The sequence below is a fragment of the Desmodus rotundus genome, chromosome 2 (assembly GCF_022682495.2).
Source record: "Desmodus rotundus isolate HL8 chromosome 2, HLdesRot8A.1, whole genome shotgun sequence".
NCBI classification, from domain to species: Eukaryota; Metazoa; Chordata; class Mammalia; order Chiroptera; family Phyllostomidae; genus Desmodus; species Desmodus rotundus.
The window spans coordinates 8,441,040-8,454,999 of record NC_071388.1 but is presented as its reverse complement, the minus strand read 5'-3'; the positions used below and the strand labels follow the sequence as shown (position 1 = coordinate 8,454,999).

Sequence of the window (13,960 nt, the reverse complement as noted above, 5' to 3'; positions counted from 1 at the left end):
CTGGCATTCTGCTGTGCCAAAGAGCTCTACTTTCTCCTGTTTACGCGTTTATTGAATTACAGCCACGTGGACTCACTGGATTCCGAACGTATGCAGTGGGCTAACATCCGTTTCTAGTGTTGTTTTAAATCTCAAATCATCCCAGCTGGGGCAGTGAGAGCCCCCTCCTTTTTAAGCACCTCCTTATTTTCTGGCATAAGATATTGCTGGACCCTCTTGCCTCCCCTGCCCCAGTGCTGACCTAGTTCCTGAAGATGCCAGCTCCTTCAGTGGGGATGGCACACAGAAACCAAGATCTGCTACCAGGCGTGCTCACTGCTGCGGGCGTTGCTGTTCCCAGGGTCTCTCAGTGGGCAGGGGGAGGGCGGGGATGTGGTATTTTACACACACACGCAACGCCTACTACACACATACCACGTGCACACACACAGACATGTATACCTACTTCTCCCCCCGCTTTCTCACCAGTTCTCCTTGGTATCTTTAATTCCGGTCCAATACAACGTGATCCATTCAGTCCCTCCCCTGCCCATATTTTTAACTCCACCATCAGTGAGAAGCTGTCTCCCTTCTGTGGTGTTCCTGTCAAAAGTGCATAATCTGAACCTAAGCACGAGGAAATACCAGACACATCTAAAACCAAAGACAGTCTATAAACAAGTGGCTTGTACCCATCAAAAATGTCAAGGTCGTGAAAGACGAAGAAAGGCCAAGAAACAGTTTCAGATGAAAGGAGGTTCAACCCACAGGACAGCGTGAGCCTGGACCGGATCCTGGGCCAGGAAGAAAGCCACAAAAGACAAATTGGACATCTGATGTAATTTTGAGTACGGACTGCAGATTAGATGATGGCATTGTATCAGCGTTACATTTGCTGATCTTGGTCCTTATGTGCAGTTAGGTGAGAATTCTTGTTTACAGGAAATACACATTGGAGGATTTAGAATAAAAGGACATGGCGCCTGTAACTTACTCTCAGACAGTCCGTTAAAAAACGTGTGTGTGTGTGTGTGTGCGCGCGCATTGAGAAGAAAATGCGGTGCAATGTTAAGGATTTGTCTGCCGGTGGGGCCCAGGCCCCACAGCTGGATGAGACGCACACTAACAGTCCCTCTGCTCTCGGTTCACCCCACTCAAGACTCAAAGCCCCACGAGAGAGACCTGCAGCCCCTCCTGCCTCCCACCCTGCCTCCTGGTGGACCTGCGTTGTTTGAGGAGGCTCCTGGAAACGGAACCTCGAGGGCCTCCACTGGCTGCGGCAGTGAGACCCGAGACTCGCCTGCCTATCTCCGCTGTGCTCAGAGGGGGAACTCAAAATGCTGCCAGCAACGGGCAGGTATGCTGCGTAGAAACACAAAAAATGTCCTTCAGAGGAATGTTGAAGCCAGTCTCTTTAGGATTGCGAAATCTCAGCTAAAAATAAGTTTTAAAGGTCAAAGAGCAAGTTGGAGGCAGAGAGGGAACGGAATGAAGACAACTACTCTGCGTCTTTGCTACGTCCAGTGTGGTCAGCAGGCTGACGGCACCACTGCCTGGGAAACGCAGGCTCTCAGTCCGCCCGAGATCTGCCGAGTCAGAACATGCCCTCTAACAAGTTCTCAGGGTGAGGCGCACGCTCGCTCAAGTTCGAGACGCACTGCTCTATCTCTGTAGGTCTCAACCTCAAAAAAATAAGAGTCTGTGATACACAGGAATTTTACAGCAGTTCTTTGTAACATTCCCGTAATTCTGTGAGTTTGAAAACCGTATCAAAATAAAGTTGTAAAACAAGAAGCTAAAGAGGAACGCTCTCAAAATAAGAGGTAAGTGTTTAAACACTTGTGGCTCGATTCGCAGCCGACACGAAACGAGTCAACAAGGGAATGGCTCTGGAGCGAACGAGATGGCTGAAGTCACACCTGAGACCCCGTGGGTGCCCCACCACCCAGAGGGGCCTGAGAAGATGCCAAGGGTGTGGAGACCACAAGTGGGTGGTCGTGACGGAGACGAAGGGGTTCCAGAATATGCCGCTCTGGCATAAAAATTATTTTGAGCAGAAAGCATTTGAGTTCCTAAAACCTCTTCTCTGTCTGAAAGCACAGCCTCCCATAAGAACTCAACTGTCCAAACTCAAAGTCCCTCCCTGGGAGCACCCTGGGGAGACTGACTCGTTACTGAAGACGCGAAGTGTCCACACCGCACCAGAACAGGCACGTCACGACAGTGCCACAGCTCCTGCGTGCTGTACTAAGGCCCATTTACCTTTCTGAAAAGCCGTCTGTTTTCCCATCAGTGCCTTTCTCCCCTTCTTCCCCTATTAAGGGGGCATACAAGCTCCAAATTCTAACAGCTTCTGTGAGTCACGTTGTTCTGTAAACTCCCGCATATATGTGATTGAGTTCTCTTCTCTTGTGAATCTCTTTGTCAGTTTAATTTGCATGTATGTCCCCAATTACTGAACCTAAGAGGGTAGAGGAAAATTTTTTCCTTCCCAACTGACATCAGCAGGGAAGACACCACTGAGAGTATGCGCTAGGGGCCAGACAGCCCGGCTCCAGATCAACTCTGCCCTTGCCCATGGCTTCCTCCATGGAGCATGGAGTTCATGGCCAACCGCTGCCTTCCCCAGAGAAGGGTTCTCAGAGTACGCAAGCAGAGGTGCTCTTGGAGCAGAGAGCTGTGTTCTGGTCAGCATTTAACTTGCCTAGATGTCCCCTTCTCTCTGAATTTTGCCCCAGCTAGGCCACTCATTGAGCTCAGAGGTCACCTACTGATTTCACTCACAAGTATGTTAGAGTCCTGCTGGTAGCCAGTGGTCATTTTTCTGTGGGGACCATGATTATTACAGAAACCACTGGAGACCTCGAAGGAGTCTAAATGCTACCTGTCACAGCCGGAGCCAAAGACAGAGGACAACTCACAACTTCCAGCACTGAGAAGTGATTCCGTGGTCACAGGGAGGCCAGCATCCACGTGTGCTTTATCACAAACCCGGGGGGTGGGGGGCAGCCAGCTGCACAGTGGCCCTCACCCACTCTTGGCCCAGGACTTACCACTGATCCCGGGAGAATGAGACGACGAAGCGAATGCCGGCAGGGAGGCGAGCCATTTACGCCTGGACCACGGAGCTCTGGTCACGACTTCAGACGCTTCATAAAGAGGCTGGCAATCCTGGCTCCGAGCTTCCCACTTGCCCCTGCGCTCACACAGGCTGGAAAGTAAGTAGAGGTGTCCTGTTGGGTCTCACGTCCCCTCTTCCCTCCTGCAGAGGCTTAGCTCTCTACAATGAGAAAGAGGAATTGAAAAGTCAGGTGTTCTGGCAATGGTACCTTGTAATCCCTAGCAGAATATACTCCTTGTACAGTTGTTGCCCAGCCCAGCCCAAAGCTGGCCTTCTAGGAAACTGGGCATGCCCACCACCAGGGCCACTAGGTGGCAGGCAGCGTATGCCCTGGGGTGGGGGTGGGCGGTGTTTGTTCAGAGATCACTGAAAGGAATTTCATGTGATGTTCTGATGATAAGAAAGGAACCACTGAGTTCATCTCCACCTGGAAGGCATCTAGAGACCAACCCATTCACCTGTAACCACACACAACACCCTACGGAATATTAACATTCACGTGAGACCAGTCTGCGCCCAGTGGTCATACCACGTGCCCCATTAGCAGAGCATGCCCAGGAACCAGACGAGTTCCATCCCACCCACTCTGGACTAGCCCACAGCTGAGCCACAGTAACAGAAAGGAACGTAGGCCTGGGCGAGATGGCAGGCCATCAAACCCATCATTTAACTGTGGCTTTGCAACTGGATCGAAATGCATCTACTGCCGTGGGAATGGACTTCACCTCGTATCTGCCTCCCCACTTCTCATCTCCTGTGGCCCCTCAGAGGCTGCGGGAAATGACCTCATTCTGAAGTCGGAGTTGAAGGCAGAGCAAGACAAGGAGTGGGCAGGGGTGCCCGAGACCCGAACAGGGGCCCCAGCACACCTCCTGTCCCAAAGCCAACCTCGTGCCTTGTCTCATTGTGTTTTTCTTCTACACTTGGCAGCAAGGAATCTTCTGACCAATGTGTTAAATAACACAGTTCCCAGTATACACAGAGCATGGATTGTTCTGTCGTATACTTACTGAAAATTCACAGGTCACGCAAGTTTCTTAAAAGAAAGTTACTTTTGAGTAAACGTTAATCTTGATTTAAAGAAGCCAATGTAAGCGGCCCTCTCGGCGCAGCAGCGCGTCAGTCTCGTAATCTCAGAGAAGCTGATCTTTACTTAATGTCTTCAAACAACTTCCTTAGGATACCAGACAAGTAACAACAAACGGTTCAGATTTGGACTACTTTCATTGGTAAGTGCCTGTCTTCCCAATTAGAACCATTCCCCACGCTCATTCCGGCCCTCCCTCCAGAACGAGCTTTCAGAAAATGCTCTCTCTTCAATGATTTTCCTTTATACTACTAAAACAAAAAACTTCAAAACCCTAGCCAAGCTTTCACCCCAGAACCCCCCACCCCAGCACCTCCCCTCGGGCAGGAGGCAGTGGAGAGGGCCCCTCTGCTCCAGCCAGAACCACCCTTTGACCCCATAAGCCAGGCCCCTCAGCCCCACCAGGGCCTTGACCGTTACACGGCCTTGGCTGTTATTCTACCTGGAGCATCACCAGCCCCTACAGCTGACCTTGGGCTCTCTCTCCTGCTAAAAAGTAGGGATGGCGGCACTTACATTTTAGGGTTATTGTTAAGAAGAAATGAGATAATGCACAGAAAGCCCTTTGCACCAGCCTGGCATGCAACAGGTGCTCAGTTAATGTGAACTCGGGAGAGGATGAGGCTGCCTCGTGACCTGGTGCAGAGCCCAGCACAGGGCAAGCGCTCAAGAGACGTGTCGAACAAATTTCCACAATTCTTCAAATCTCTAGATTTAAAATATGTTTTACTAAAATACTCAAAATGAGTGGGCTTCGGTTGGGGTGTAAACAGACTTCGAGAAGCAATTCTGGGATGACGACTTCGGAGGAAAGGATCTGGTTTAGATTTTATAGTGCCTGAACTCGGATGGCTGGGATCTACTTCCTGAGTCCAGACACTGCTTCTGGAGGCACGGCTTATCTGGAAATACTCCACTGCCATCTACTAAATCAATTGACTGATCAATAAATCAAACAACCTCAACTCAATTCTGGTAAAACCAGTAGCACCAACAACCCAGGAGGCAAATGGAAGAGCAACAGGAAGAAAATCTCTATTGCCTTTGAGATACTCAGGCTCTTCCCCGCCCCTGCACCACCCATCCGCGCCCCCCCCTCCGGAAATGGAAATGGGTGAGAGTAGGTGCTATAGCCTCTCACAGTAAGTGCACCTGGGACCTGTGAATGTGAAGATGGTGAGTTTCCATGTGGGATGCTGAGAGCTCAGCATCATGAGGTCCATTCCTCCACAGCCTGGGCAGCGCCCACAGCATAGCATTCCATTCACTGGAGTCCCTCCACCTGAGGTCTCCTCGTGGGAGCCATGGCCACTCTGAGCGAGAGGCAGTGCTCACTTCAGAGCAGAACAATGGGTGGCTGGACCCAGTGGGGCCAAATCAGGTCAGTCCGGTTTCCCTCTGTCCCCTCCTCCCTCCCACCACACTTCCTCGGCCCTGCCCCTTCAAAAACAGGGCAGAACTGGATCAAATCACTTGACTTCAGTCCTCTTTTTGGCACACAGCCCAAGTATGTAAGACTTTGTTTTAATGGCTCTTACTAGCCGACCCTGGACCTCACCACCCAAACAGGAGACATGTCGGAAGATCCAGTTTCCTTCTACTGTCAAAGATAGCAACTTGGGAAACACCCCATCAGAGCGCCGTCATGAAAGTCTGTGTAACGCACGCTTCTGTACTCTTCTGCCTAAAGGCCCAACCTAGTCAACTGTTAAGAAAGACTGGAGAAAAATATACACTCCAGGGCCCTACCCTCAGACCCTCCCCTAGGTGGTCTGTGATACCTAGACCAGCTCCCCTGCTCTTCGGAGGTGAAAAGAATGAGACTCAGCCTTGAGTAATGGCCAGCCTTGGCTGAATAGCTCGATTGGTTACAGCATCATCCCCATTCGCCAAGGTTTCGGGCTCGATCCCTGGTCAGGGCACAGACAAGAAGCAACCAATGAATGAATGTATAAATCAATGGAACAACAAACCGATGCTTTCTCCCTCCAATCAGTAAAAGTTAAAAAAAAAAATTAAGTCACGGCCAGAGTAATATCAAAGGGCATTTCCAGAATAATCAAAGCAGCCTTATGAGTATTTTAAATAATATACTTAAACAAAAAAATTCTCTAAAGTGGGTCTTATTTTAAGGCAAAGGTGGGTGGGAAATGCATATCCCCCAAAACGTTCTCTGAGAAACAACTTCCTTTCCAGGAACAAAACAAAACAAAACATCACTTTCTATGGTTCCTGCTTTACACACTCTACTCAACATGAAAGACGAGTGACAAGGGTCACCCTGTGGCTAAAATACAAAAGCCGGTCCTCTCTCCTAGGACCAACGGGGTATCAAAGTTGATCTGCACCCAACGACCTGCCAGCACAGCCCCACCCGGTGTGGTCAGGCAGCGGGCACGACCGGTAAGACTTCAAGCTCCATCTAGGGGAGTTGAACCAGGGAGGGATGGGGGATATCTGAGCTAGTTACCCACTCAAACCACCTCGCACAATTTAAGTTCAAGGGCAGACGGCGCTTTCCAGATAGTGACCTCTGGCAGACTAAAGGAAAGACAGGCTTAAGATTCCACCTTTAGAAATTCAAACCTGGGGGGTTGGGTCACGGGCTCTTCTCCAGTGTCCTCTGTTCAAATGCAAATCCTGACGGTTTTCGGAGAGCTCCAGTCACCAGCTTGAGCAGAGACAGGCAGGAGAGCAGGAGGATGGGAGAAAGAGGGAAAAGGTGCCCAATGCCGGTGGCTGACGGCTGGGGGACTTTCTGGCGCCTTAAGTCCTACAAATACAGAAGGTCACCGTCACTCCCGTTGGCAAGGAAGCTCACGGGCTCGGGAACCAGCTGCCCAGCAGACAAACAACCCAAAGGCCCAGGGTGCTGACGCGCTGAGCCTCCCGGGTAGCTTTCCGCGCCGGCTCCTCCCCGTTGGCTGGTGCCCAGAGCAGGTGGACCCAGTGGGCACGCCCACATCCCCACAGCGCAGCGGACAATGAGCGGGTCTCCTCCGGCCCTGTCCCTAGACACCCAGCTGTCATCAAGGCCGAGAGGCCAGGGAGGAGACCGAGCAGGACGGCTCATCTCATTCCTGCCCAGTGCTCCAGCTGGCGGCTGCCGGCCCAGCGCGGGCTCCCCCACCTCCACTTGCCGGGAATGCCTGCGCCGCCGAGTTCCGGACGCCAGAAGGGACGCCGGCCGCTCCTCTAGACCCCTTATTCCGGAGATTTCCCTATGGCTGGGAGAGCTGGAGATTGCCCAGCCCAGGCCAAACACAAGCACAAAGACAGGCTGAGGGGGAGCAGGGCTCAGGGACCCAGTCGCCATGGACATCCCCCACTGTCCCAGCCTGTCGCCCCTTGTGGCAGGTGCAGCGCTGCCGCGGAGTCCTAGTCCCACAGCCCGGCAGGTGCGGGCGGTGAGAAGGGGTCCCCACGCCGATCGCCGTCCCTGCGCCTCACCTGCGTTGCCCAGGCCCGCTCACCGCAGCCCTGCCGGGCCTCCATGGGCGTTTCCTGCTCGCGACTTCCTGGGGCGGCGCGTGCGGAGGCCCCGCGGCCCTTTCACTTTCCTGCGGCGGAGGGGCGCCAGGCCGAGCGGTGGCTGCCGGCTGGGCCCCTCCCCTTCCCGATAATCCCCTCCCTGAACCTCCCCTCCACCACCCCCCATCCGAGCCAGCCCAGGGTCCCAACCAGCCCTGGAGGCGCCCCCGCGCGGGCTGGTTGTTGTCATCCACCACCTCCCAGCCCCAGCCCTCAACCCGCCATCACCAGCCCAAGATTCTTCGCAGGGTCTTGTGTCTTTGCAACTGCTCTCCAGCCAGCGCAGGGACATTTACTGGCCTGTTCTCCACTGGCCGAGGGTCTCACCCAACAGCAGCAAAGCAATGCATTCATCAGCAAAGACGGGCGCTCAAGAGGGCCTGCCTGACCTCCTGGCCTTGATTCCTACTGCCCCTTCTCAGGGGTCAGAATCATGACTCTAGCGTCCCATTAAGTGACAGTGGGGCCTGAGAAGAGGCTACACTGAACCATCTTTCATCACAGGCCGCGCACACAACTGTGCTGGAGAAAGCCAGCCTGGCCCCGGTCACTTGAACCTGACTCCTCCACCCCCCACTGCTGCTACCTTCACACCCCAGAACCACCCCTCCCCACATCCCACTCTTTTTGCCAAAACTTGACCTTGGGCAGCCCCGAGGAGGATCACAGCCGGGCACTGGAGTACCTGCAGAGCACACGCAGTACACACTGAGTCCAAACCCCTGGGGCGGCCCCCCGGGGAAGAGCAAAGGGAGGCAGAAAACACACTTTGCAAATGAAGTTCCTGACAGAAGGCTGCCCCTGGTTAAAACAATTCTTAACGCTGCAACCAATCCAAGGCCAGCTGTAAAAGCCCAGAAAGGTCTGTATGGACAGTGCCCTGGGCTTCTGGCTGGCACACTGCCTTGACCCACCCAGAGGCCCCTCAGGCAGGCCTGGGGAAGACCTCCTCCTCCCTGCCAGGCCTTAAATCTTCCCACTCCCTACTGACCCCGTTGCTAGAACACTCCAACACCGTTTTCTGTATGCTGAGTTGGGTCACGTCAAATGCACCCCATCTTTACACTCCTGAGAAGTGTTCACACAGAAAGGACACATGCTGGCCTCACTGTGGCCCCAATGCCTAAAGTACAGCAACAGGAAACCTCCTGGCTGCCCCCCTCCCTGCCCCCATCCTGCAAGGGAGCTGGCCCAGAGTCTCTGGACTTCTCTCCCCCTTTTGCAAGGTCTCTTTCTGTGGACCTCCTCTCTCTCAGCCAACTCCTTCCCCTCCTTCCCCTCATGTCCCATTCTCTGCGATCTCCAAGCCAGCCCAGTCTGGCTCCCAGCGCCCCCCCAGATGAGTCTCTGGCTCACGCTGCTGTCTGTGCAGGGCTCTTCCTCTCTCCTGGAACTTGGGCATCAGCCTCCCTGCTTCAAGCTCACCCTAAGGCAACCCACTTTCCCAGCTGCCTCCAACTGCCCTCCTAAGGCAGGGCAGATCCTGTCATTCCTGATGGACACCCTTCAAGATCCCCATCACCTGCAGGAATGAGACCAAATTCTTTAGCAGCTGGCAAACAAGGCCTTTCCCAGTGAGTGCAAACTCTGAGGCCCAGGCCAGCAATTCTGTCCTCTCCTGCAACCTTCACTGCATTTCCGGGCACGGGAGACACCTCTGTATCCTGACTCATCACGTGAGTCGGGACTAGCTGTTTCTAAACCTGTGTCAGGGGTTGGAGGGGTTCTCGGGACCTTCCTGACTCAGAGCGCACAGACCCACGTTTGCGAACCGCACGGATGACCACAGTGTGGCATGGCACAAGGCATCCCGGTGCAGTCCCATTTCTCACGTGGATAGCGGTAACGCATGTGCGGCACGCTGGGGAAACCAGAGGGCACCCGGTGCGGTCCAGGTCATCTTTGCTAGCTGAAAATATTAGCCTTTTAACTTTATAAAGATTAAGGCATTGATCGTTTATCAAATATTAATCTTTCACGTGATTAGGAGAGACACTTAAACATGTATTAGAGGAGGGAGTACATTGGTGTAAACTTCCACATAAAACAGTTCACATTCTGGAATGAAAACTTGCAGTTGCTCCGATGAGCATCCCGGTTTTGTACGTGAAACGGCCGCACACAGCTCAGGACCCAGCTGGGATGCCACCATCGAGACACCTCCTCCACGCAAGCAGAGAGCTTGGAAGCTGTTCTTCACAATCACACCCATTTTATGACAGTTGAAGTATTTAAAGAATCTAACAACTCTTCTTTTTCTTTCACTGACATGTAATATTAAAATTTCTAGTGAGAATCGAATGAATTTCCAATTCAGTTGGACTTGTCCTATTCAGTATTTCAAAATCACGACAGAGCTTGCCAGGCTGGTGGCAGTGTGCCCTTGGGTGGCCGCTGACACAGCCAGGGCCCGGACCCCAGGGACATAAGCCCAGGCGCCCAGACTCGGGGCTGTCCACAGAGTGCACTGCCTGGGCGGGACCCTGTGTCCGCCCCAAACTTCCACGCTGGCTTTGAGTTTGTTTTGACTTTATTCCAGTGGGAAGAACAGATGAAATGAGAGGCATGTTCACTCCGACAGGTGTTTATGGGGTGCCCGAAAGGCTAGCCCTGTGCCAGCACCCAGGCCTCAAAGTCAACAAGGGGTCTTTCTCTTTGCCTCTGGAGAGTTCATAGAGCAAAAGGCAGGTGGTGCATTCAGAGAGAAGCTGATGTGATGCCGAGGAAGGGGCTTATATCCACCTCCCAGGGCCACCCTGACAACGCCCTCTTGTCTGGGTGGCTTAAGTCAATGGAAAGGTATGGTCTCAGAGTTCTGGAGGCTGGAAGTCCGAGATCCGGTGTTGGCAGGGCTGTGCTCCCTCTGCAGGCTCCGGGCTCAGTGTCTTCCAGGCCTTTCCCTTAGCTGCTGGTGTTGCTGGCCACCCTCGGTGTTTCTCAGCTTGTAGCTGGATTGCTCTGGTCTACTTCTGTCAGCACATGGTGTCCCTGGGTGACTGTGTTCACGCTGTCTTCCTTCTGTGCATCTGTGTGTCTGCGTCTCTCCTACGGACCAGTCATGTTAGATTTAGGGTTCCCCCTTCCCCAGTAGGACTTCAACTTTACTAATTACATCTGCAACCACCCTGTTTCCAAGTAAGGTCCCATTCTGTGGTCCCTGGAAGGAAATGAATTTCGTAGGGGACACTATTTACAGTACTGGGCTATTACATAAGCTTAAGCAGGGTGTGGGGAAATGAGTGAAAAAACGCACCCCAGGCTAGCAACATCAGGAAGCCGTTAGCTCCCTAAAGCCTGAAGGACTGGAGAGCTGAGGCTGCAGCTGAACTGCTGGAGGCGGCAGGGGTCTTTGGTAGGGAAGACAGGCTGTCAAACTGCAGCCCATCAGGGAAGGGAAGGTGAGAAGGAATGGAAGAGGGAAGGAGCAGGGAGCAAACAGCCAGACTTTCCTTTCCTCCTGCCCTCCCACCAACCAACCCCAGGGGGAGGTGGGGACCTACAGCCCCACTGATGTCCCTCCCCTCAAATGAAGGTGGCAGACAGGTGACGAGCAATCCCAACACTGCGTTACATGTTATAAGAGACAGCATTCCACTGGGTGCAAGAGAGGGTCCCCTCACCCAGACTAAAAGGTCACAGGAGGTGACATCTCAGGAGCATAGGAGGACTTGGCCAGGAGTACAAGGCAAGCTGCAGGCTAGTCTGGGGAGTGCTGATGGTGTGAGTGGAGAGGGGAGGGCCAGGAGCTCCTGCAGCGGTCCAGACCCCAGATGATGGCTGTTGGGGAGTGCACATTCCAGAAAGTTCTAGAAGGTGAGAGAAAAGGGAGGTAAGGGAGAGAGAGGAGCTGGGGATGACCCACAGGTGTTCGCCTTGGGCAGCTACGTGGATGGTGGAGTCTTCATGAGGAGAGGAAACACACAGAGGACAGACAGACTCGGGGGGTGAGGCTGGGCTAGGAATTGATTTGCACTCGCTGAGTGTTGGCTCCTGGGGGAGCCTCCCTGTCTTCCATGACCAGGGATGGAAACCAGGGATGGACATGTGGGTCTGGAGACTCTGGCAGTATCCTAGGATGGCAAAGGGGGCTTGGCACTGACAGCAGTGACAGCAGGGGACTAGACTGAATTCCCAGGGGTGCCAATATTTCAGGGTCAGGCAGGGAGGGGCCGGAAGCCGTGGGTGGAGCAGTGGGAAAAGCCAGGAGAGTGTGATGTCCAAGAAGCCCAAGGAAGGCGGTGTTTCGGGAATGGGAAAGAGTGGGCCATAGATTTGGGTACTGCGAAGAAGTCAGGGTCTGCTGGCTTTGCCCAAAGATGAGGGCTGATGCTTCCGCAGGGTGGGCTGGGCTGGGGTGGGTTGGTGGGCGGCAGACTGCTGTGGGGATTGAGGGGGGAGTGAGACAGAAGAGTCAGCATGGAGCAGACAACCATGTCAGGAATGGAGAGACGAGCCCAAAGCTGCAGAGGGACGGGGGGGGGGGGGTATTTTTAAACGTATGGCCATTTGCAAGCACAGACGGAAGTCGAGGGAACACCACAGTGCAGCCCTGCACCCCCATTACCCGCCGTGCTGGTTATCACTTCACGCCCAACTTTGCTTCCTTTCTGTTTTGACCCACTATCTCCCTCCACCCCCAAAGTTATTTTGCAGCAAATTCCAGACACAATAGTATTTCATCTGTAAAGTTTCAGTGCATATCTCTAACTGTACGGTTTGAAACGTGACCACAAAGCCATCATCCTGGTTCCCCACCGACAAGAACAGCTGCGGAACAGCATCCAACGTCCAGCCTGTGTTCTCACTTCCCTGTCCCATCAACGTTCTGGCTCTCGGTTCGGTCTTTCAGTGGGGGGTCCAAAAAGGCCACGGGTGTGCTATGTGCTGTGTCTGCTAGGTGTCTTGCTCCACCCCAGCAATGGGCTGCCATGGTTGTTACGGAGGCCAGGCCGTTTACCATGCAGTCTCCTACACTCCGCATTGTGCCGACTCTGACTTTATGAGACGGTCTAACATGTTCTTTCTCCCTGTTTTTCCTGAACTTGGCAATGAGGTTGAGAGGCTTGATCAGATTTGGCAAGCACATGGCATCTGGTCAGCTGTTTCTGAAGTCCTAGATGTTCCTTGTCTAGGTTCATTAATTCATTAGAAGTCAGAATTCACAGAAGTGGTGAAACTATTTTCACTCTTTCTCTGTTAGCATACTTCTGTAATGAGGAACTCCTCCTCCTCAACTATGTAACATCAACTAGTTAACTCTGAGGTATAGTTTGCATAGGAAAGGCAGGATAAATGCAAACTCCCTCTTTTGTCACTTTTCAAAAATGATGAGTTGGTTTCTAGTATTCTTCAAAAGTTATGCATTTTCTTTTGTGTTTTATTATATGCAATGGGGGACTGAGTCCCCACTGATGTGTCGTGACCCGCTGCAGTGACGCCCCTTCCTGAATGTCACTTGCCCATCTTTTGGTCAGTGGGAGCCTCTTCTAACCATCTGAGTGCTTCTGACGTGTCCCTGGTACCTCTGATAGTGTCTTTGCTTTCTGCTGTGACAAGATGTCCTCATACAATTTCTGCTCCAGACCTGGAGTCCTCCATTTCTCTGAGGGGTCCCAGTCAGAAGGGGTCCCAATCTCTTAAGAAGTCAGAAGAGAGGATGGGAGTAGGGACGTCCAGGAAAGGAGGCTACACACTCAGGGACACGTGTCCCTTCAAGGCAGAAAAGGAATCCAAAACACTTGAGGAGGGACGAGCCTCAGGGAGGAGCAGATGTCATCTGGAGACGGGTTGGTGTGCAGGTGGCAAGGCCTGAGCTGAGAGTCCTTGCCCAGGTTCCCGCTGTGGCAGCCGGCGAGGTCAGTAGCTGAGAGTGAAGAGAGAGGAGGTGGCCTCTGGTGTTGGAGGGAATCAGGAGGACTTCGGGTACAAGTGAGAGGGTTGACCAGAGGACAGCCGGGAGGTCACGAGATCACTGCTGTCTGTGCCCATCTGTGTGGGGATGTGACTGTGTCAGGGAGCCTGAGTGCTTGGAGGGGACAGACAGGTGGGTATACCCAATGTGAAGGGAGGGCTTCTGCCATTCCCCAAACCGGCAGTGGGGAGTCACTCCTTTTCCCTGATCTTGAGAAAGAGGCAACTCTGACACCTACTGGAAGGTTCAGTCAGCCAAATGAGAACCTTCTGTGCTCGGAGGAGGGCTCGGAGCTGAGACTGTTACAAAAGGACCCTCCATCCAGGAGCTG

General features: G+C 53.2%; 1 protein-coding gene across 2 annotated transcripts in view; it reads right to left on the bottom strand.

Moving 5' to 3' along the window:
- The window catches only part of SLC37A1 (solute carrier family 37 member 1), a 47,840-nt gene extending 40,077 nt beyond the window's left edge, over positions 1-7,763 (bottom strand). Inside the window, exons 1-3 of one of the 2 annotated variants that reach the window (XM_045196127.3) lie at positions 7,638-7,763; positions 6,774-6,960; positions 3,033-3,259 (exon numbers count right to left, since the gene is read on the bottom strand). In XM_045196127.3, the coding sequence (XP_045052062.2) occupies positions 3,033-3,088 (56 nt within the window). In that variant the 5' untranslated portion in view covers positions 3,089-3,259; positions 6,774-6,960; positions 7,638-7,763. Of the gene's footprint in view, positions 1-3,032; positions 3,260-6,773; positions 7,072-7,637 lie in introns of those variants that run through there. The other variant, XM_024561926.4, reaches the window with a different exon arrangement.
- Positions 7,764-13,960: the final 6,197 nt, after the last annotated feature.